The 22,384-nt window shown below is 42.6% G+C and overlaps 3 protein-coding genes and 1 long non-coding RNA gene across 6 annotated transcripts; 2 read left to right on the top strand and 2 right to left on the bottom strand.

Annotated features, from left to right (window-relative positions):
* Nucleotides 1-1,734: 1,734 nt before the first annotated feature.
* gabarapa (GABA(A) receptor-associated protein a) lies at nucleotides 1,735-4,871 on the top strand. The gene is made up of 4 exons (XM_049568517.1): nucleotides 1,735-1,978; nucleotides 3,421-3,499; nucleotides 3,602-3,720; nucleotides 3,862-4,871. Exons 1-4 carry the CDS (start codon nucleotides 1,889-1,891, stop codon nucleotides 3,940-3,942), a joined length of 369 nt encoding a protein of 122 aa, XP_049424474.1. The 5' UTR covers nucleotides 1,735-1,888; the 3' UTR covers nucleotides 3,943-4,871.
* Nucleotides 4,872-7,541: 2,670 nt separating this feature from the next.
* gps2 (G protein pathway suppressor 2) lies at nucleotides 7,542-11,631 on the top strand. Its single transcript, XM_049568009.1, has 11 exons — nucleotides 7,542-7,699; nucleotides 8,106-8,223; nucleotides 8,815-8,924; nucleotides 9,055-9,167; nucleotides 9,258-9,337; nucleotides 9,447-9,526; nucleotides 9,618-9,789; nucleotides 9,931-10,014; nucleotides 10,162-10,238; nucleotides 10,427-10,522; nucleotides 10,878-11,631. Exons 2-11 carry the CDS (start codon nucleotides 8,130-8,132, stop codon nucleotides 10,968-10,970), a joined length of 999 nt encoding a protein of 332 aa, XP_049423966.1. The 5' UTR covers nucleotides 7,542-7,699; nucleotides 8,106-8,129; the 3' UTR covers nucleotides 10,971-11,631.
* LOC125883595 (eukaryotic translation initiation factor 5A-1) lies at nucleotides 11,630-19,556 on the bottom strand. Of its 3 annotated transcripts, none has more exons than XM_049568012.1 (6): nucleotides 19,187-19,556; nucleotides 16,213-16,382; nucleotides 15,699-15,803; nucleotides 14,920-15,051; nucleotides 14,736-14,808; nucleotides 11,630-12,479 (listed from the first exon to the last, which is right to left on the bottom strand). In XM_049568012.1, the coding sequence occupies exons 2-5, from the start codon at nucleotides 16,378-16,380 to the stop codon at nucleotides 14,746-14,748; spliced, it is 468 nt and encodes a 155-aa protein (XP_049423969.1). In that variant the 5' UTR covers nucleotides 16,381-16,382; nucleotides 19,187-19,556; the 3' UTR covers nucleotides 11,630-12,479; nucleotides 14,736-14,745. The 3 variants fall into 3 exon arrangements, with proteins under 3 accessions (XP_049423969.1, XP_049423967.1, XP_049423968.1); XM_049568010.1 differs by having other exon boundaries at nucleotides 16,213-16,385; nucleotides 19,187-19,553; XM_049568011.1 differs by lacking the exon at nucleotides 11,630-12,479 and having other exon boundaries at nucleotides 12,579-14,808; nucleotides 16,213-16,385; nucleotides 19,187-19,554.
* Nucleotides 12,579-20,133, bottom strand: LOC125883596 (uncharacterized). Its single transcript, XR_007448576.1, has 2 exons — nucleotides 20,099-20,133; nucleotides 12,579-13,843 (listed from the first exon to the last, which is right to left on the bottom strand). It is a non-coding gene; the product is annotated as an uncharacterized LOC125883596 (long non-coding RNA).
* Nucleotides 20,134-22,384: the final 2,251 nt, after the last annotated feature.

The raw sequence follows: 22,384 nt of genomic DNA, 5'->3' as shown, positions 1-22,384 counted from the left end.
CTTTTTTTAGCAGTTTGCAAAGTGTGCATAACTTTTTTTTAATTTGATTTTATTGTGGTATTGCCGCAACCATTTTTGACATTCATCCCTCTCAGTCATAACAGACAGGTTAGTTTATCAACTTGGATATCGGTGATTGCACATTAGCTGATCAGTCAGTGTTGTGAGGACATGTGGTCATATGTAGAAACCATTTCTTTCCTCCACATTTAAACGTTAGACATGCGTTTTTAAATTTTCTTTATTCTAATGCAGGGGTAGGCAGCTGCACCATGGTGGGCAAAGTGTGTACGGCTTTAGCTGTTGTATTCCAACACCTCTAACTCCTCCTGGTGATAAAGTTTGAAATAGTAAACATGCATCTGTCATTGATAAGAGTAACTACTTTTGTGAGAGTTCCTAACACCTTCCTTGAAGCTGGGGGGTGCTGTAGAGAGGGAAGGCTGCTGCTTCTTGGATGCACCGTGCAGTTCATATGTAGGTGCAGCAAGGAGTTACTGTACATGGAGTTGGAGAAACATGGATTACTGTAATTTGGACCACAACTCTGATAAGGCAGGGATGAGCTGTCGCTGTTGAGAAGGCCTTGTGGGAGTTGGATCCACATTATGGTTTGCGGTGGAAGGAGTGGGCTTTACTCAAGGTTTGTCAGTGATGAGTTGTGTGGGGGGGAAATAATTTGGCAGGGAGCAGGAATGGCTTAGACTAGTTAGAATGTAGATCTGTCATACCTTTAGTCCAAAAATAAGCCTCATACTAAGACTCAGGTTTTATTGAAGAGCTTTCATGTTAAGCTGAAGCTGCTGTCAGTAACTATTAATATTCTAAAATCTGTATTTTGAACCTGAAAAACATCCCGTCCACAAATGATTCAGACTCAAAAGCTTTACCCAGATCACCTAGAATTATTAGACGAGCAGAAAAACTGTTTCACTTTCAAAACTGTCTCCATTGTTATTAAAGAGAAGTCTGTAAATACATGAGGGACTTTTCAGATTCATGCAATCTGTCTGTCAAAGCAAGGAGGAGAGCTGAGGTGGAGATGTCACATGAGGAGATGGGGTGAGTCACAGAGCTGCAAGTCACATGCATGGTATACAGGTATGCAGGCAGCGTGGGCACATGAATGACAAACAGTGACTCTGACTACTAAATATTATATGTCAAATCAAATATTCATTTTATTTTCTGTTCCAGAAGATCCTCATGATCCCAGGGACCACATGTTATTGGGACTGATGTTGTGGCAACAGCGGAAATTGCGAAACTTAAAGCCAATTTATTCATTCTCAAGCACTGAGCTCACATAATGAGTGAATGCATATTAATTTAAAATATTCCCCATTTTGCTAAGGTCCTCATGAAGTCTTAGGACTCTGATTTAGAGCGCTGTTAATATATAAAGCCAAAATGACAGTGTTTAATATGGCATGTTTTTTAATTTCTCTATGTAGCTGCTAACTGCTGGGCCTCGGTCATATGACAAGGACAGCTGCCGCCTCACAGCCCTGCCCTGTGTCTCTGCGCGCAGAGGTTGATCAAAATAAAATAGTCCCACGGTAAACGCCATTATAGACCACAACCCCCTCAAAGAAGATTGAGTCTATATTTCAGTTGGATAAAAAACGATTATCACTTTTCCATTACTGCAAACGTGGTCTAGTTTGGCATAAAGCCCACCCTGCGAGCTGCACTCTCTGCAACGTCATGTTGTTATTGTATCCCTCCGCCGCAGTCGCACTAGGAAAACAGCTGTGGACGAGCTAACGGCTAGTTAGCATCGTTTGTTTTTGTCGTGTGTGTCAGCGATTCGAGCAGTTCCTTGAGCAAAGCCCGCTATCGGATAACCTCGGAGTGACCGACTTGTCGTCTGTCATCTCTCTTAACAATGAAGTTTCAATACAAAGAAGAGCACCCTTTTGAGAAAAGGCGGTCCGAAGGCGAGAAAATAAGGAAGAAGTATCCGGACAGGGTACCTGTAAGTAGCTAACGTTAGCTTGGCAGCGCGAGCCGTAGTGTAATGCTGGTGCTCTTTAGCCGTTTGCTAACGTCACTCAGTGTGCGCACTAAAATATATATATTTATAATCATATGTTTCAGCTGTGACTACACCTGACTCTACTTATCTTTCACTATAGATGACTGCTATGTTAGCAAACAACACATTAGTTAGCAAAGCTAGCGTTAGAGGTTAACCAGAAAGAAATACGGCCGCACCTAGCAGGCCAGCTCCTGATAGCTTCGTATAATCCTTCCGTGTGTATTTATTTAACACAATACTACTAAATAACAAAGAAAATACAAGCTAACATAATGCCACACTGGATATAACGACCGTAGCTGTTACTACAGTGTAAACCAGTTTGAGTATACAGCCTGATAGAGGTCTGAACGGGTAGCTGGGTGTAGTTTCAGACTGTATGTTGAAACGCTAACAGCAGTGCACCTTAAAATAGTATGTGTCAACAAACAGGAGACTTGTTTACGTCGCCCTGGCTCCTGGAGATAGATTTTATAGTCTACAGCTATTGACATTTTGACACTCAAACTAATCCAACATGACTGACTGGGTCAAAACTTACAATAGATTCATGGGTTGGGAGTTTCTGTCATGTATGACGAGCTCTATTTGTCTGTACAAGAGCAATGTAGTGTCACAGCCTCTCATTTTCCAGCTGTTGTCAGTCATAGATTGTGATAAATTTGATGTATTGATGCAACTAACGCTTTAATGACCATCATCCAATTATTTCTCAGTTAATTAAACACTAATTTGGTATGTAAAATGTCAGGAATAGCATAAACAAGCCCATCACAAGTTCCCAAAGTCCAGGATGACATATGCTTGTCCTGTTTTGTGTGATCAATAGTTTAAAATCAATAGTCCAAAACTCAAAGATATTAATTTACTGTCATATAAGTGAAAGAAACCAACAGGCATTCACATTTGAGAAGCTGGAACCAATGAAATATTGCTTATAAAACCCAATTAATACTTAAAATTGTTGCTGGTTGATGTTCAGTCCGTTGACTAATCTTAATTATTTAAGCTCTACAGTGACATGCTCTGCCTGGTGTGTGGGCAGGTAGTAATCTGGTAGTAATCCTATTTTTAGACTGAAGAGATAGAACTGAAAAGTAGTTTCACTTTTGACTTTTAAACATATAAATATACCATTGTCTTTTTAACTGGCCAAGTAAAAAATGCCGAGTTCAAGGTACTGTTAAAATGAAACGCAACATCTGGTTCAAAATATTTCCGTCCCTGCTTGACTGAGAACTTTGTGTATTCTCACATCCCTTTTCATAGAAAGGTGAAATGCTCTATTAAACTACTTCTCGCTTGATACACGCAGCCTTTGTTCAGTGGAAAATGTACCCGATTCATTTACAATGGCTCTTGTTTTTCCTTTTATTCAGGTAATTGTGGAGAAAGCCCCCAAAGCCAGAATAGGAGATCTGGACAAGAAGAAATACCTTGTCCCCTCCGACCTGACAGGTAAGCATTTTTATACTGTGCAAAGTTCCTTGATGACATTTAAAAGACCCCAGTGCAGTAGCATCTAAAATTCTATAAATCTTGTTTATGCTCTTTTATCAGTGGGCCAGTTTTACTTCCTCATCCGGAAAAGAATCCACTTGCGAGCTGAGGATGCGCTCTTCTTCTTTGTAAACAACGTCATTCCACCCACCTCAGCTACCATGGGACTGTTGTACCAGGCAAGAGTCATTTTCTACCTCACTGACCTGCTCTCTGAATACGTCTTAATCAGCGTAGTTTTTCTTCCTTACTTATATTAAAGTGAGCTCACGTCTACATTTTTAATGTCGCACTAATTTCTTTTTTCCTGTCTTCCTCAGGAGCATCACGAAGAGGACTTTTTCCTCTACATTGCCTACAGTGATGAGAGTGTGTACGGGAGCAGCCAAAGGGAAATATGATCCCACTACCATCCCCCTCCAACCACTACCCACCTTTCTGAGACCTCCTCCACCATTCATTCATTTAAATATTAAATCCAGCTCAGCAGCCTAGAGTTCCCAGAGTAAATATGTCAAATGCACTTTCACCACCCATTCATTACCCCCTCTCCCATCCATTTCTGTCTTTATTATTCTGCAGTCTGAATTGTATTTGCCTCCGGTTTTCTTTTCGGTAGCGACTTGGGTTAAATGGTCTCGTGGCCAGTTTTCTTTCTAGCGTCGTAATTGATCATACCTTACTGAAAAACTGAGTAAGCATAACGAAATAATGTTAGAGCTAGGCCGTAAATATAGTCACCCCGGGGTTAAGGGAAGAAAGGCGTAGTATGTGAGTTCAAATCAGCTCTTATCGACAATGAAGTTAGCTCATTGTTCGTCCACTCTGTTGGCTTGTAGGAGTGTAAAGCGTGTTATGATTTTAGGTTAGGAAATGAATAATATCTACCAGCTGAAGGCAGGTTATTTGTCTCTGGCGGAGTGAAGGATAACTGTTTTGCAGCAGTTGTTTCCCGAGATACAAGTGGTTAGGGAGTTTTAAGAAATTCACCAGCCGCTGAAGTCTGTGAACGAGGATCTAGTTGGCTGCCCTGCATCTGACCTTAGGAAGGAGCATAATAGAATTCAGACTAAACAATCATCCTCCGCTTTCAGTGGTAAGACTATTACGTTGACTGCTACTATGATTATTGTTGTTGTTGTTATTGTTAATTTTAGATGGCTTACTTTCTAAAAAGGTATTGTAAAGCTGAGTGCAATTTTCTCTTTTTTTTTTAAGTTTGTCTCCTTTTTTTAAAAAAAAAATAAGGTTTGAACTCTGTATACAGCTGCATTACTGGCTCTTTCTCTCCACTCATGACCATACATGATAAAATGTGATGAAAAGCTAATTGTGTTTCTTGTCTTTATTTAATATATCTTTGGTTATATTTGTTACAGGATCACAAAAATATAATTATCCCTTGTGAGAAGTTCATCGTTAGTGCAGAGTTGTGGTACTGACCAAGAAACATTTGTCATTCATTCATTAAGGCTGTTGTGATCCTTACATTCTTTAATTATAAAAATTTGTAGCCTACACACCTATTTCAAAAAATATAAGTTTGGTTAGTTTAGTTTTGTCAACTAAAATGTGCGTCGTGCATCTTTGGCCTTCCTGGTGCTTTTTCTCTTGAGATTTGCCGAACAAAAGCGGTGGCTAGTTCTGAGTCTCTTGAGTTGGCTAACTAAGGATTCCATCATCTACATCTCAAAGGGAAAAATTAAAATATATTAGTGCTTGGACAGATTTGTTTGCTTTCACTGCCTACGTTGCCGAAGAGTGCCCCAAACATTTTAATAACAGCTCATTTAGACCAATGAGTAATGTTTATAGACCAATAGGAGCAGTGTGAAAGATTTAGTGGCATCTACCAATGAGGATTACAGATTGCAATCAGCTGAAACCTGTCCTGGTTCAAATTTCTCCAGTCTTCATTGTTCAGGTGTTTTTTTACAGGGAGCTGAACTATCCACAGAGGTATAGACCTAGTGAATCTTTTTTTAACTATTTTTTTGGACTTCTTTGTGCCTTTATTGAACAGGACAGATTAAGCTGGGCTGGATTTGACCCTGCTGCCGCCACGGCAATGACATTGCCTTTGTACATGGGATGCCAGCTCTACCCACTGAGCTACTGGGTGCCCTGGACCTATTGATTTAAACCAGTAAAAACCCTGAATACAGCAGTATCACATTACTACTATGGTGGCCAACTCAAGCTTAGTGGCCCTGTCAGGAGCCAGTGCTTGGTTTGTCCATTCTGGGCTACTGTAGAAACGCGGCACTGCAGCCTGCTCACTATATAAATAGAAACGGCTCATTCTAAGGTAACTAAAACACAACAACTCTTATTTTTAGGAGATAATCTACTAAAGAAAACAATTCAATCTCTGCCAGTTTATCCCTCTAAATTCTATACACTGAACCTTTAATATTACCTTCATAGCTAGGCTCAAATATGTTTTGTTGCTCCAGACAAATTTGTTTTTGGACCAAAAATGCTTCTTTCATAGTAAAGTTTTCCAATCCATGAGATAGACCAGGCATTCTCCAGTTTATTGCAGATGATAAATCAAGTCCGTTTTACTGATATCACCCAAAATCACATAGTCTCAGAGAACATTACATTCTGTGCAACATGAAACACCCTGAATTTATGATGTAGTTCAGCTTTTGTTCCTGTGTTTGCATTGGTTGTCTTATCATCATATCAGCTGCTGTATTTGCCCAGATAATGTGTGCCTCTCTAAGTTGTGCAAAGCCACTTGTATGTGTGATTGTTTCTGTGGGTAAAAGTCAGAGAAATCAGAAGCACATGTACAGTATGTCTTTGGCAGAATGAAGAGGACATACAGTATCATTGCAGCATGTCTTTGTGTCCAACATGATTAGATTCAAAGTCTGATGGAAGCTCAACGCTGTGTTCATACATCTACTGAGGCCTCTGGACACAACTTAAGTGATGTTCCTGGAATCATCAGGTCCTTCACATCATACACTCTCCTCCAGGTGACCCAGCCAGGACTGATCAGACCCCATCTAGTATTGATGGCTACTTTCGACTCCCTTGCTCTCCTCTTGTGAGCCACAGTCATCTTTAAGCCCTCTCTGTTGCTTTGTTGATACTCTCTCTTTCCTCTCTCCCTCGACACTCAAATGGCTGAAGGCTCTGACTAAAGACAGGGCTGAGAATTCCCTGCATCCAACCTCCACTGGGGGACACCTCCCTCTGCATCCAGCCTGCTAACAGTCTCAGACCAGTACTCCCAATAGGCAATGGCCTGCTCAGAGAATTGGAACTGCCTTGCCCACTCAACTTGTGCTCCTCCATCAGTACCGTGCCTCTCCAAGTGCCTTTGGGTAGCAGCTGAGAATGTACTCAAGGCTTGCTTGCTGGGAGCACAGTGGGCACGCTGGTGACTCTGCTTTGCCTCATGTGTGCAGATTTGATGCGCTTAGAGACATCATACACTGGCTGGATAAGAAATTTGATGCGGCTCATCTTTCTCAATGTCAACCCAGGTCTCTTTCCTCTTGACCCCGTTCTCCCATCTTTTCCTAGCTCCCTGTTGCTTCACTCCCATCAACTTGCAGGTTTTCATCTCCCTCACTGCTGCCCTCACATCCTCCTGTAATGGGCGGCCCCTTTTTGACATAGTTATTTAAGCATTTTGATAAAAAAATGTAAGACTTTGGGGGGAAAAGTAATCTGTTAGACCACTTGTATATTTAAATATGATATTTACCCATTAAACTGAATGACTCGATAAAATAAGAAGTGAGTATCCAGATTATTTTTTGAAGAAGACCACGTCAAGATCTGTAAATGTCGGTAATAAACCCTGCTTTTGTGTTTCTGAAACGTTTCGCACATTGTATCCACACAATTAAAGCGTCCAAGTAAGACAGGGAGCACCAAAGTTTGAGCTTTCCGACAAAAACACAGCAGAAACTACAATTCCCACAATGCAATTCGATGGGGGGAAAAAAGCGGATGTTCTCCTTCCTGGAACCGGAAACGAACATTAGCATCCGGGCTGCAAACCGCTCTGTTTATATTTTGGGTATTAAGTTTTGGATTTATGTTATATAGCTGCTCCAGACACAGTCAAGTCGCCTCAAATTGACAACCGGAAGACGGTTAGGTTCTTATTAAACGACCCACACAGCAACAAAAGTAAGATATTTCGTAGTTTATCACTCCGCCACAGTTACTGTTAACGCTCACTGGAACAGTTAGCATAAATGCGTACGCTAGTGCTAAGCGGCTTGTCAGCTCCAGTTGTTGAAAAATAAAACTGTTGCCGCTGGTTTGCATGTCTAAGGTTCACACACATTCGTCTTGTAACATACCACACTCGTTGATGCATTATACCGAAATAGACTGTGAGTAAACAGCAGCTAAAGCTAACAATGCTAACTTAGCTGTTAGCAATAGCAGCTAGGCCTTTAACCGTTATCGTTGTATCCTTGGTCTGTCACCTCAAGTGAGATATGGCCAAGATAATCGACACCATTACATATACACTGGATATATCTTGTTATTTTCGTAACTGGTAAACTGAAGATTGTATCTCCACCAGCTGGCCCCTCCACTGCCTGTCACCATGCCCGCCCTGCTGGAGAGACCCAAGCTGTCCAACGCGATGGCCAGAGCCCTCCACAAACACATCATGAGGGAGAGAGAGCGCAAGAGACAAGGTGGGCAGATACTGTGTGTGTGTGTGTGTGTGTGTGTGTGTGTGTGTGTGTGTGTGTGTGTGTTAAAAACTGGCCTAGTGCAAGGACTAAGGACTCTTAGATTGTGCCTCCAGCTCTACAACATCCCCAGCTCTATTCATTATTCTCCCATATATGCAGCTTTCTCTAGTCACTCAGAAATACTATGATTATGATATATGATACTAGGATACTATGGATTTGTTATGAATTATAAATGATGGTTACCATAATTGGACTTGGTGCACATAGGGCTGGACAATATTTAGATTATCAGATGACATTTTTGACGCACAGCAAGAGGGTTTCTGGTTCGAACCCTGGGGTGTGGGAGCCCCTCTGTGCGGAGTTTGCATGCTCAGGTTTTCTCCAGGTACTCCAGCTTCCTCCTACAATCACAATCAAGACATGCAGGTTAATTGGTGACTCTAAATTGTCCATAGGTGTGAATGTGAGTGTGAGTGGTTGTCTGTCTCCATGTGTCAACCCTGTGATAGTGTGGTGACCTGTCCAGGGTGTGTATGGATTTAACTGTGTTTTCCTTTGCTTAACAACGTGATTATAACCTTTCAGAGGAGGAAGAGGTGGATAAAATGATGGAGCAGAAGATGAAAGAGGAGGAAGAGAGGAAGAGGACGAAAGAAATAGAGGAGAGGATGTCTTTGGAGGAAACCAAAGAACAGGTTGGAAACAAATGAAAACATTTTACGTGCAATCTGTGTGTGCTTTGGTGTCACACCTTGGGTTGGGACAAATTATGTTTGACAATCTGTTATCTTATACTAACATTCCTAACCACAATCTGAACTTCAGGTAATGAAGATGGGCGAAAAACTTCAGGTACTCCAAGAGGAGAAACACCAGCTCTTCTTACAGCTCAAGAAAGTACTTCATGAAGAGGAGAAGAGGCGCAGAAAGGAGCAGAGGTTGTGAGGATGCTGCTGCTTTACAGTACTTTCAATCCAAAAGTTTACTTACGTATTTTTGATATTCAGTAGCATGTTTTTCCTTTCTAGTGATATCACAACACTGACGTCAGCCAGCTACCAACCCAGCCTGCCCATGCACGCAGGGCAGCACCTCCTCAGCATTCAAGGTGAGGCAGTTTTCAAGTATCAATATGGTTAACCTCACCTGGGCTATCTGGAAGATTGTCTGTTCGATACTAGTAGTAGTGAACTGATCCGTCTCTTTGCCTCTCTCAGGTAGCCCAGTCAGCCACAGTCGACCTGGTGCACTACTTGGAGAACGTAGTAAACAGCTGTTCCCTGCTGCTGTCATTCCAGTGAGTAAAGGGCTGTTTCACTCAAACATCTGTCTAAGATATCTTGTCACAGACCCTATACACTGATCATGTCTCCTGCTATCTTTTTTAGGCACGTCACTATCAGACACCCGGGTTCAGCTCAGGCTCAGCAGAGCACGGACAGTTCAGCGGGGGTCAGGGCGTCCATGAGCCCTATGGGGTCGCTCAGGCCCAGCATCCCTCCACCTACGCCCCTGGACCATCAGTACCTGTCAGTTTTGCTAGCAGCTCTCAGATCAGAGGTAAAGGACACATGTCTGTTTAAGCACTAGGGATCACACGTCATCGCCATTACTGTAGTATAGTGCAAACGGTCTTTCTCTTCAGGTTTTGTAATCTGGATATGGGCTGTTAAGGCAAAAGTTGCTTTCATTCTTCCACAGGTGCGTCTGCATTTCAGGCCATGCAGTACCTCCCCCACCAGCAGCCTGGCTACCCTGTCCACAGTCATTTCACCTCCCAGCCTGGTCAGTTCGTCTGCTGTTTCAATGCTAGACCCTTCTTATGACTACAGTCAAGTACAACCCAAATAAAAAGTTGAAATCACTTCAATATGGGTTCTGTATTTGATGTAAAGGATTGATTATAAATGGTAACCCCTGTGTCTCGTGCAGGTTACATTCCCGGAGCAGGGATACCCCTTCAGAAGCAGCTGGAACATGCCAACCAACAGTCAGGCTTCACTGATGCAGTAAGACATTGTCATATTAACTGAGAATTTTGAGACACTCAATAAAAACTTCTAAAAAGAGGGGGTGTGTTTTTTTTTATTTACAATTCTGAAGTCCTACAAATGAGAACATAAACATAAAGGTTTAGGTCGTCACTACCTTATCTGATTACATTTTTTTGTTGGTTCTCTTGGTGATGTTCTGACAGGGTGCTTTGAGGCCGATGCACCCACCAGCCATACATCCTTCTGCTCCAGGACTGCTGCCCACACCGTCAATGGCGGTCCAGATTCCCACTGCAAAGGTGAATCCCAAATCACACACACGCTGCTCTTTTCATTAAACCCTTTCATTCATCTTCATCGGACCCTGTAAACCTGGGCTGAGGGATGCAGATCTGATACAATGCAAGCAGTGAAAGCTTTGCCTCTGGTCCCACCTTGAGGCCTCCCCCAACAGTTTTGCTTCCTTCAGTGTTGCATTTAAATTATTTAAATGTTACTTGTGTTTACAGCTGACCTGTCAAAGTCTCCTCCAACACTTGGTTGCACTTCCTCTTGAAGTCAGCCTTTTCATCATGTGTTTCTGTTCATGATGTACACTCTACTGATTGTGAAAAATACAAGTAATTTCATCATGTTCTGTGTTGCCATCACCAGGCCCCATTCCAGAGCTCTCCCCAGGGCGCTCCTCGCCACGGCTTCCTCCCCCACAGCCAGAGTGGGCAGAGGTTCTACCACCACGGCAAGTAACTCACAGCCACCTTCACCTTTGTCGTCAGTGAGACTTCACAGCTCCACTCAAGATTTCGGGGAACCTTTCAGACGAGTATTGGATCTTCTTCTTAAGAAACAAACAAAGTAATTTGTCTGGATGATGCCACATGATTTGTGTTTTAATTTCCTGTACAGTATCTTGTTTTTACGTTAATGAGCGATCAGTGGTCCTCATGGTTACATGCTTCTGTAAACATCCAGCTTTGACTTTTTACATACTTCAAATGATGTTAATTTGTAAAATAGATTATTTTAGCTACGCTGTAAAGCCGTTCTGGAGGTGCTCGTGTGCACTCAAGTGTTAATATCTTGTACAAAGCAAGACTGCACAAACCAGAGCTTATTCTTTGTATACTAACATTCAGAATTACGACGTCAGTGAAAGGGATCAGTGTCTCTAGTGACTCTGCTCCCTCAAAAGATTAGAGGTAAACTTTCAGCAACACTTTGTTAAATTTAGAGTAGGTGGATTAAATCAACATGTGTCCGCTAAAATCACACGCACACTGATGAACACTACTATAACTGAAACATTTCATGTGTTGCTGGTTTCCATCAGGGTCGGTGACCTCAAATGAAGTCTCTGCTGTTTTAAAGCTTTCATGTTGCCAAATAAAACGACAAGCAAACGTCCCAACAGTTTGTGTCATCTTTATTTTTTTTATTTTTTTGGCCATGGAGACATTCTGCACAGTTTGGATTTGCTGTATGAACACAAAGTAAGGATACCAAACTGCCACAAGTTATCTGCCTCCTGAATCATCGTTAAAAAATCCAGGAGGATGCCAAATTACATCCCACTCATGAGCAGTGTGAAGGCCAGCTCTGAGGACCTCTGCAAAGGGCTTTAGAAGGAGTGGAAGAAGGATTTTTTTTTAAACAGAATTTGTTTGAGTTTGAAGCAGAGTTTTGTTTCCTTTTGACAAATCCTCAAGACAGAAAACGAATCATAGTGTGCCATGTTGGTAACCTTGTTTAATGAGCAACTTTGAGGACAGCAGGGGGGCTTGTTCAGATCTCCACACAGAAAACACCAAACCTAGTACTCAACCCTGTGGCACACACACTGAACAAGCCTCAACAGAAAAATGCAGATGTAAAGTTGAAGCCCTTCGTATAACAGGGGAACATGTAAAAAACAAAACCGTTGTGACATCACCACTTTTCTTTTCCCTGATAGAGCAGCTACTGAATATTCATAACCCTACTCAGTCATTAGCTAGACCTTCATCCACACCTCTGACCTTTTTATATTTACATCTGTTCGCCCAGACTCAGATGTGTGCACGTACATAGAGAATGTTTGTTTACCGTTTCCAATTATTTATTAAAGTTCTAATTGGACCCAAAGGAGGGTCAGAAAACAGAGTGAGGGAGAGAGAGTATGAAAAACAAAGACGAAAAGAAAGAAAAAAGAGGGAGGATAGCATTGACGAGGCAATATCCCCTCCTTTTTCCCCCAGGTCCAGTGCATCTCGTTTGCCCCTGAAACAGAAATTACAAAGAGGGGGGAGGAATGAGAGGAAAGAGGAAAGAAAAGTCAGAGGGGGAAGGTGTTCAAGACAAAAAAATAAAATAAACACATGAGAAATATTCTTTTTTAATGAGACAGTGTTTTAACTAGCCTCTGCAGAGGGAACATTGCACAACCGACAATTTGGACACTTTATTCTACAGCCCACAGTTTGCAGGAGAGAAGAGTGCGGGAAAGAAAGTGCATGAAACAGTTTGACCCAACAATTACAACAATGCTACGAGCTGTTTCTTTACAGGAAGCAACTGGCTAGATCAGGCTGTAAAATGAAGTGCAACCCACTGAAAACAAAACAAAAAAAACCCCCATACAACTTTGCCTCAAAAATACAATATGAACCATAAGCTTTCATTTATATTTGATAGTGCTACGTATAAATGATACACATGCTCGTAATAGTGTTAACATAAGACAGGAAGTACATGAAGGGGTAGGCAAATCCACAGTAGCTCTTCTTACAGGCGTCAGTACACTCCTCAAATTAGTTACATTTCATCAATTAGAAATATGTCCAGTTTAAACAAATATATACACACAAAAAAATGTTATGCAGTAATGTGGAAAAACATGGATGTTTCCAGTAGAGTGGATATGCATATCATTTTAAATTATGTTGTCATTGTTTCTATATACCAAAGGCAGTAGGCGATTTGGTGACCCTGGGTTTGGACCGTGGATTTGTTTAGATATCGGATGCCAAGATGGCGCCTATTCATTCCAATGGAGTTGCTCACCTGGCACGTACGCCAAAAAAGTTTTCTAGCTTCCGGGTTTACTTCTGGAATATGTGGCCCACTGAATATGTGCAGTGGTATTTCTTGGCTCATGGATTTTACATTATGATGACATCACAGATTTTTAAATCGTTTTTCTCGTCTCCAGGGTAGTTTTACAAATATGAAACCACCATGGCTCAAAAATTCAGAATAGAAAGATTCGTAATTGCCCTTGTGTGTAGTTCGAGGTGTCCTATTAATAGTTTTAAAGATGTGTCTTTTGTAATGGTGGTCTATGGGGAAAATAGTTTTTGGGCTGCAATACCACGAGTGACCACTAGAGAAACATTGCTGCAAGGCTGATTGGCTTTCCTAGGGGTCTGGTTCGGACCCAGACCTATAACTGATGATTTCATTCATTCATTCATCTTCTAACTGCTTCATCCTCTTGAGGGTCGCGGGGGGGCTGGAGCCTATCCCAGCTACATCGGGCGAGAGGCAGGGTACACCCTTGACAGGTCGCCAGAGACAAACAACCATTCACGCTCACATTCACACCTATGGACAATTCAGAGTTATCAACTAACCTAGTCCCCAATCTGCACGTCTTTGGACTGTGGGAGGAAGCCGGAGTGCCCGGAGAGAACCCCTGACACGGGGAGAACATGCAAACTCCGCACAGAAGGGCTCCCACGCCCGGGATCGAACCGGCAACCCTCTTGCTGTGAGGCGAGAGTGCTAAGCACCACACCACCGTGCCGCCCCCTAACTGATGATTTATTAGAGATAATTAAATTTCTATTTCGACACGTGATGCATTTGTAGCACTTGTTTAGCGACCAGGAAACTCACAGACCTTGTGTTGTGTTGCTTGCGTTAAATGATCTCGCGTGATACTACTTAGCCAATTAAATCTGTCGGAGAAGAGAGACAAGTTGGAGAATTGGGGGCATCAGAGAAAAGTCATTTCACATGGCAGGTTCCAATTAAACCGGAGAGGTCAGCAAAAATGGAACTGAAGGCACAGAAATTAAATCTTTTCTATCAGTCAATCAATTTGTAGCTCACATGCAATCATACAACTCCAGTGAAATGGCGCTGAGGGTGGGGTGAAGGGGTGGAGCAGCTGGAGCCCGTCCCCTTGCTAATAATCAACAAACCGCCTACTGACCAGAGGTAAAAATCTAAGCATCAAATCTCGGCGTCAGATCTCGTCGACTGGAGTTGCCTTCCCCTTGGTCCAATGATGAACAGGAAACTGTACATGTACATGACATCACACGCACTTGCACTGGCATGGCACATGCTTGTGGCTTGTGGTGTAACACCCAAACATACGCACGCATACATAATTTTACATAGCACACACACACACACACACACGCACACACGCGAGCACGCACTCCTCTTCAGGCAGGCTGGGGTCAGGCGGTAGTTGGGGGGGGGTGAGAGGACAGCTGCGTGTCGATACAGCTGTGGCTCTGTATTTACCTGCAGTGGCTTATTTACCCAAGGCTTTGATGCCAATTGCAGCTTCTTCATCCATTGCATTTAGAACAGTGATCTGAAAGAGCACACAGATTAGATTCTATGTTAAATGTGTCTTCCTACTTACTTCACTTTACTGTGTTTCAGAACAGTAGGAAAGAGTGTGAGGAGAAATGAGAGCACTGACCAGGATCTCCTCTCCGGCTTCGTGCTTGCTCTCTATCTCTTTGCCCAGGTCTCCCTCGGGAATCTTCAGGTCCTCTCTCACCTCCCCGCTGTCCTGGAGCAGGGACAGGTAGCCATCTTGGATCCCAATCAGCTGGGGAGAAACAGGACAAACAGAAAAGAGCAATTAGATACAGGCAGGCGTCTCTGAACTACTGAACTAACAGGTGGAGGTATGCTTGTGATTCATACGTTTTTAATGTAGCACATAAAGGTTAATTCATGCACAAACAGTAGCTAAGTTCAGCCAGTGGAGATCTGATCAATTTTGGCAAAGCTAAACCCACATATGATGCTCTCTTCATGCGCGTGTGTTTCGAGCAGTCGTTTAAGAATTTATACCCTGTGATTTCAAACAATTACCAGCATGTTCCTCTAACATTTACACCACTTGTTTCTCTTTCAATGAAATCCTTAGATGACTAATAATCACGAGGCTTTCTCAAATAATCATACAACTGTTAACTGTCCCCTAGCAGCCATGTAGAACTATCTCGGCAAGTCTCATGCTTATTAAAGCATATTTGTGTTTATTACTGTGATATCTGATACGTGACTATTCACTCCCCTCAGGCGGAACATTACAAAACTCACTCATCAGCTCGTAATATCTTACTGACTAAGAGGAGGCAGCCCTAGTTATCTGCCAAGTGGACTTTTGCATAGCAAGTACAGCATTTGTTCTGAGTGCTAGTGAGAGACAGACTCAGGTAGCACTGTATTTTAACAGTATACTCTCACCTGGTAATCCATTCTCTTGATGTTGGGGACGTCCATGTTGTGGGTGGAGGGACAGATGTCTTCATATTTCTTTCCAGAGAAGATGTCGATCCCGACCAGGTGAACCTGCACAAGCAGAAAACACACAGAGAGGATGAACCAGCTTTCTAAATGAGGTGTATCCCTACACAAAATGTCCACTTTAGAGAAAAAGGTGTAACATATTCAATGCCCAATGTGTGAAGCAGGTACTTGAGTTACCTTTTAAAATGGAATTTGGCTATGAATAAGTAAGTGTATCACATTTAAACATAATTTATAACTGTAACCCAGCAGGGACAAATTATTGTTGTTGCACAGAGTGGAAGTGTCCATTAATGTGCATTAATATTAATGACTGTGAACTTGTGTTTATTCCACAGATAAATGGGTAGCAGAGTGATCATTCACTGACACTTTCCCTCCAGTCACCCTTACGTAAGACTTGTTTCAAACACGCACTATATGTTTATCAAAGAGAGAAAGATTTACTGACCTTAGCGTGGCCGTGCTTGCCAGTCTTGGAGGTGGACATCTCAACGATCTTGCAGGGTCGGCCTTTCAGCACAACAAAGCCATTTTTACGCAGAGCAGAGCACTGCATGGGGTAGGTGGCGGATGCCCCGGCATCACCTGTCTGGAAGTCCAGCTCTGCATCTGCCATGCCTGCTGTGGAGGCCAACACACAGGATCTAGGCGTTAAAATACCTGTTCATAACTGATTCAGCAAAATGATAGCAGGCACATTTACCATCAAGACTAGGAGGTGTATTGATTTTGGATTATGACACATTAGACCCCTGGACACAGATATGCAAAGGGTCCCTTCACCTCTCCTACACACTACACACAGACTTTAAGGTGGTTTGTCTTTTTTTGATGTTGTTTTGCATCTCTTTGTAGTCGTTAAACATCTCTTTTTGGTTTTTTGTCTCTACGTGATAATTTTGGATCTCTCTGATGTAACTTTTTTGTCTTTGTTCAGTTGTTTTGTGTCTCTTTGGTGTAATTTTGTGTCTCTTTGTGCTAATTTTGTGACTATTTCAAGTGATTTTGTCTCTTTTTTCACTCGTTTTGTGCCCCTTTGTGGTAATTTTGTGTCTCAAGTATAATTTTGTGTCTTTTTCCTGTTGCTTTGTCTTTTTGTTAAACTTTTGTGACTCTTAAAAGTAATTTTGTGTCTTTTATCAATCGTTTTGTGTCTTTCTGTGGTAATTTTGTGTCTATTTGAAGTGATTTTGTGTCTTTTATCAGTCGTTTTGCTTCTCTTTGTGGTCTTTTGTGTCCCTTTCTGACCATTATGAGTCTCTCCCTTGTCTGTACATCTTCATATGAGTGATATTTTGCGGGTGAGGGCCAGGTGCACATGTGATGCAATGTTATGAGTGAAAAGAGTGCTTCATGCCTTTACTAAGACTGGATTAATGGTTGGAATTTGTTGATGCTAATGTGGATTTGATACCAAAACAACAGTTTTCCATTCCGTTTTTTGATAACTATGAACATGTTTTTTCACGAAACAAAAGGGGCCAAAGTTCTCAAACATTAAATGTTGCAAAATTATAATTTCAAACAATAAATATAATTGATTAAAGGATAAAAATATGACACAGATGTTCAAAACCAGCTTTCAGTACTTGACAGTTTTATATACACTGTGCTGTGTGTATTAAATCTGATTGCAAAGCCACACTGAAAATACTGTCAAACATATTGTAATATTTGATTTTATCTTCTTACACTATTTATTCAGGCTGATATAACTATTTACTTTCAGGTCAGACTCAACTAATCGTGGTGCACACACTGGATCTATATTTATATATCCAAGCATAAGTATTATACAAATTAGATGACTGACTCTCAACCCTCTTCATGTCAAAGACCACTAAATTGATACACATGTGTTTCAGGGACCTCCATTTGGAGAGATTTTTGTCATTATAAATGATTAAGACCAGACTTCTATAGTGACAGTCAGCCACAGTTATGGAGACAAGTGTGGAGGAAGAGAAACCTGTGATCAGAGTACTCATTATTATGACTCCTACTGGCATTGGGATAACTTCTAGTGAATTTAATAATTAAAATAAACTACTCCCCATTTTTCTAGGGACCCTGTGACTCCCTCAGTGACCCCAGTGTGGAGGGGTGTGACCTCTGGTTGAGGACCACTGTCACTCAGTTCCATATGGTGAATATGTGTCAGTCTCTCAGCAGAACAACATGTACAGTGAATGGGGAGTTGGCTGGTGGCACCAGTTAAAACATGTGGGTGCAGAGGAAGTGACACTTTCATTCAACGCTCAGCACCGGGCAGAGCTAAATTAAGCAACAGAAACATGGCACCTGTTAGCAGCACCATGCACAGCCCTACTGTACAAAAAAATAAAATAAATTAAAACAAATGAAAGGTTAGAAGAGGAGCTGCAATTTTTCAGACATCAATGTACGTGGCAAACTGTGAGTCATTCACCAAACTTTTTGGGATGTGGCACCATGAGCTGCCTGTCACGAGTACAATACATGACAGTTGGTGACAAAAGGTTTGTCGACTAACTTAAAAAATAATTCAATAAAAATATATGCTACAGAAGATAAGAGCTGCACTGCTTAATTAACGTCAAAGTGGCTTCTGACCGGGTGAAACGTTAAACCGGAGCCGCTAATCCGCCCTCATGACCCATAAATCAAATTTCAACCAGGGATCCCCGGACTCCTTTAACCACCTCTCCTGCTGTAAACTCAACATATAGTGTTAAATAATGTGGCGGTGTGTCCCCTTATGGAGGCATGTTAGTTGTCCGCAGTGTTGGGGAGGATAGCGGAGGGTGGCTGCGGCCTAGTGCGCGCAGAGCATGCCGCTGCCCGCCGTCGGTAACGTGCAACGGTCGGTGTCCCCGCAGCATCCGTGCGCACTGACAGACTGCACTCGGGCCGCGGCCCTTCTCATAAAGAGGCAAAATGTCCACCTTACAGCTACTCAAGCCTGTCGTGACATTAACGAGGAGCCCCCGTGATTTTTAGAAGCCCAGCCTGTCCGGTAACACGCCCACAGACACGGACACTGATTGACTCCTGGCCCGCTGGTGTACAGTAATGACTAAGCTAATACTCATGATGGCTACGGCCAGTTTAACCACAGTGTGTGTTGAGTTGGAGCCAGTGGCATGCGTGTGAAAGCAACACAAGTCGCTTTAAATGTCAATTTAAGCCAACTCTTGCCACATTTTTAAAGTTTAAACAATTAAAGTATTTTCCCGCTTTAGCTAACATGTCACAGAGGCAGCCGTTAGGATGCGAGAAGTTAGCTAGCAAGTCGTGCTTTAGCAGAAACAGCCGTTGGTGTGACTTGATGGGGGCGTTTAAAGGGAATATGTCGGCTTCACACACACACATGTGCATAGGATAACTCGTCTGCTCAGGCGCAAACACGCCCCGTCCACTGGATGTGTTGATAAGGAACTTACCCTGGTGATAATAGCTCTTCTCTCCTCTTCTGTATCAGCCGTTCTTCCCTTGTGAGTCCTCCTCCTCCTCTTTGCCTCCCTGTATCCGTGCTCGTCTGGCCGGGGTCTGTCTCCTCCTTGGTGGCTCGTTTGCGACGTCGCTCCCTTTTTTTTTCGTACCCTTTGGCTGTCTCCTTTTATTCCTCTTTCATTCCTGTGTCCTCTCTGCTCCCCCTGCTCTGTAGTCCAGGTTGCGGGTCACCTCGTGAGGAGGCACACGGACCGTTAGAGTCAGCCGCCGGGCCGAGAAGTAGCAGAGCCCTGGACCCCGCTGTGTCAGAGCTGTCTGTAGCCTGCACTCCACCTTCTCTGTCTCTCCCTCATCCAGCTCCTCAGCACTGTCACAGCCTCACTGTAATACACACACACCACTTCCCCTTGATACTGTCACAATAAAATCCCTCCATCAGCAACAGTCCTTACGACAGTGTTACTGTAGAGTCATTATAAAAAAAACATGATAATAATAAGAGGAAGAAGAACGAGAAGGAGAAGAAACCTCAAGGTCAACTTACCAGCTTTTTCCTGCACTTTCAGCTGCATCTCATGGTTTTCATCCCAGGATGGAGTTTGCGCCGTTGTCATGGAGACCAGGTTGTCATCACATAATGTAAGCTTGCAAAGTCAGTGGTTTGTTACACTGCACTCGGGCATTGTTCTCACACTAAAGAAATTCTGGAGGGACTTTTTCATGAACCATATCTCTGAAGACCTGTTGGAGGTCGCAAGGTGCTGGAGCCTATCCCAGCTGTCATTGGGTGAGAGGCAGGGTACACCCTGGACAGGTCACCAGACTATCACAGGGCTGACACATAGAGACAGACAATCACGCTCACATTCACACCTACGGACAATTTAGAGTCACCAATTAACCTGCATGTCTTTGGACTGTGGGAGGAAGCCGGAGTACCCGGAGAAAACCCACTCTGACACGGGGAGGACATGCAAACTCCGCACAGAAGGGCTCCAGAATAGGTTTCAAGATTAGTGACAATGATAATCACTACAGAAAATTCCTACCTTTGTTATGTAACTTAAAAAGACGAGCATCGGACATTGATTGCCTCTTTTTAGGTGGCAGGATTGAAAATTAGTCCTCTTAAATATCTGTTGTGCTAAAGTGGGACAACGATTACATACAGGCAGCATGGTGGTGCAATGGTTAGCATTGTCACCTCACAACAGTTCAAACACAGCCCCTCTGTGCGGAGCCTGCATTTTCTCCCCGTCTCAGTGTGGGTTGTCTCTGGGTACTCCAGCTTCCTGCCACAGTCCAAACACATGCAGGCTAGGTCAACTGGTGACTCTAAATTTCCCATGGGTGTGAATGATTGTCTTTCGCTATACCTCTGTTTCCACCAAGCAGTATGGTGCCGTACTCACACATGGAGACAGACAACCATTCACACTCACATTCACACCTACGGGTAATTTAGAGTCACCAATTAACCTGAATGTCTTTGGACTGTGGGAGGAAGCCGGAGCACCTGGAGAAAATACACATGTTCTACTGTAAATACTGACGGAGACATGTCCCCTGTGTCCCCCTGAAATCTACACCTATTTTAAGAATAGAGAAGATAAATTGCATTAGACACTGTATTTCAATGAAATGTGTGCAGTGTATTCAGAATGTAGAGTAGAGCCTGACTGATACTGTGTTGTCAGCCAATTTATAGGCTTATCATGCCAATAACTAAAATGTGAAATAAACTTTCCAGTATTTATTCCGTCCCATTACTGACATGCTCACACACTCTTACATTGAAGGTGCATTTAAAACTTTTCCGGTCCTCTCCTGGCTGACTGAGAGCAGCTTGATGCTGCTCATCCAAAATGCACATGAAATAAACCTCGGCAATTTGGCATGTTCTGCGCATGCGCGGCATTTCATTCTAGTGCAGCATGGACCACTGGGCTTCTCCTGAGTTACTTACCTCGCATGGAGCTCTCACTGTAGGCGCCACGGCAAATGTATGCGTTAATAGCCACGTATTTTACGTACATATCTTAAAGGTTTATATAGTCTAATGATTAAAAAAGTTATTTATATTAGTTTGCTTTCCAAAATAAAAGTGGCAAGCTGAGTTTTGCTGCTATATGTCTGGTGCATAGTGACTCTAGTGCCTTTACTTGCATGTAAAGTAAAACATATCTCACCCAGATGCAGTGACTGAAAGTACAACGCTACATCAGGGTGTGTTTAACAGAGTTTCCTCTGTTAAACAGACTGTCAGTAAGCAGGATCTAAGTATTTTTCCTTACAATATACCCTGCACTTTCTGAATCCACAGTGGCAGTGCTGCCATCCCGTCAGCTCCTCTCACTGGCTGTAATTCCCTCAGTCTTTTTCTATCCACAGGCGCATGGCTTCTGTGCACAGCGAATGGTTTCGTTGAACTTGGCAGTTCTCAGGGCTGCTGGGTTAAATTTAGTGCTGTGAAACTGGAGTCCTATGACCTATGTGTGCTCAGGGCTGCAGTTAAAGGCATATAAACCTAAAATGAAAATTCAGTTATTGCTATCTTAATCCAGTGTCAAATGAAACTTCACAAAGGTTGATGTAGCCCTTAGAGCATAACAGCATTTGCAAGCTGAAATGGGGCAAGCTGATGAGTATGGTCTCTCGTTACTCTGCAGTGTAACACAGCATTATGACAATATTAGGATTACTTTGTACATAACAAGTACATGTTTGTCTCACTAATAATAGGTTAGCTCATCATACCTAATACTGAAATGAAATCTATCTCCATGCATCATCATCATCATCACTGACACACTCAATGCATCATGTTGCAGCAAGTCTTTCTCTCCCCCTACTGGCCAAGAAAAACACTTGTCAGAAGAACCCATTCAACAAGTTCGTGGTCAATTGGTTATGGTATCTCTTTGGCAAAAACTCATAAAAAGGTCAATAAAATGTCTGCCAAATACCCACAAAAAATGTTTCAGATGCTCTTTAAACGCTCCTGCATGATAAGCCTATTAAGTAGCATCACAACCTGCAGGGATCTTTATAAAGAAAACACTCACTGTTATAAAATCAGGCTCCACAGTCCTACCTGTCCACCTGTCATTTATCCCCTTGAATGATGCAAAATAATGAACAGAGAAAAACAAGACAATCTACTGGATACGCCCTCACGAAATTAAATC

The sequence above is a fragment of the Epinephelus fuscoguttatus genome, linkage group LG23 (assembly GCF_011397635.1).
Source record: "Epinephelus fuscoguttatus linkage group LG23, E.fuscoguttatus.final_Chr_v1".
In the NCBI taxonomy this organism is placed as follows: Eukaryota; Metazoa; Chordata; class Actinopteri; order Perciformes; family Serranidae; genus Epinephelus; species Epinephelus fuscoguttatus.
The sequence above is the reverse complement of the archived record's forward strand: the minus strand, read 5'-3'. Positions and strand labels throughout refer to the sequence as shown.

What these genes read in the sequence shown, in the direction of transcription:
- gps2 (XM_049568009.1), top strand. Translation starts at nt 8,130, where the DNA reads ATGCCCGCCCTGCTGGAGAGACCCAAGCTGTCCAACGCGATGGCCAGA. An exon ending in TGGAGGAAACCAAAGAACAG is followed by an intron (nt 8,925 to 9,054) that starts GTTGGAAACAAA and finishes TCTGAACTTCAG; the next exon opens with GTAATGAAGATGGGCGAAAA. An exon ending in AGTCAGGCTTCACTGATGCA is followed by an intron (nt 10,239 to 10,426) that starts GTAAGACATTGT and finishes ATGTTCTGACAG; the next exon opens with GGTGCTTTGAGGCCGATGCA.
- gabarapa (XM_049568517.1), top strand. Translation starts at nt 1,889, where the DNA reads ATGAAGTTTCAATACAAAGAAGAGCACCCTTTTGAGAAAAGGCGGTCC. An exon ending in AGTATCCGGACAGGGTACCT is followed by an intron (nt 1,979 to 3,420) that starts GTAAGTAGCTAA and finishes CCTTTTATTCAG; the next exon opens with GTAATTGTGGAGAAAGCCCC. An exon ending in CCATGGGACTGTTGTACCAG is followed by an intron (nt 3,721 to 3,861) that starts GCAAGAGTCATT and finishes TGTCTTCCTCAG; the next exon opens with GAGCATCACGAAGAGGACTT.
- LOC125883595 (XM_049568012.1), bottom strand. Translation starts at nt 16,380, where the DNA reads ATGGCAGATGCAGAGCTGGACTTCCAGACAGGTGATGCCGGGGCATCC. An exon ending in GCAAGCACGGCCACGCTAAG is followed by an intron (nt 15,804 to 16,212) that starts GTCAGTAAATCT and finishes CTGCTTGTGCAG; the next exon opens with GTTCACCTGGTCGGGATCGA. An exon ending in TCAAGAGAATGGATTACCAG is followed by an intron (nt 15,052 to 15,698) that starts GTGAGAGTATAC and finishes GTTTCTCCCCAG; the next exon opens with CTGATTGGGATCCAAGATGG.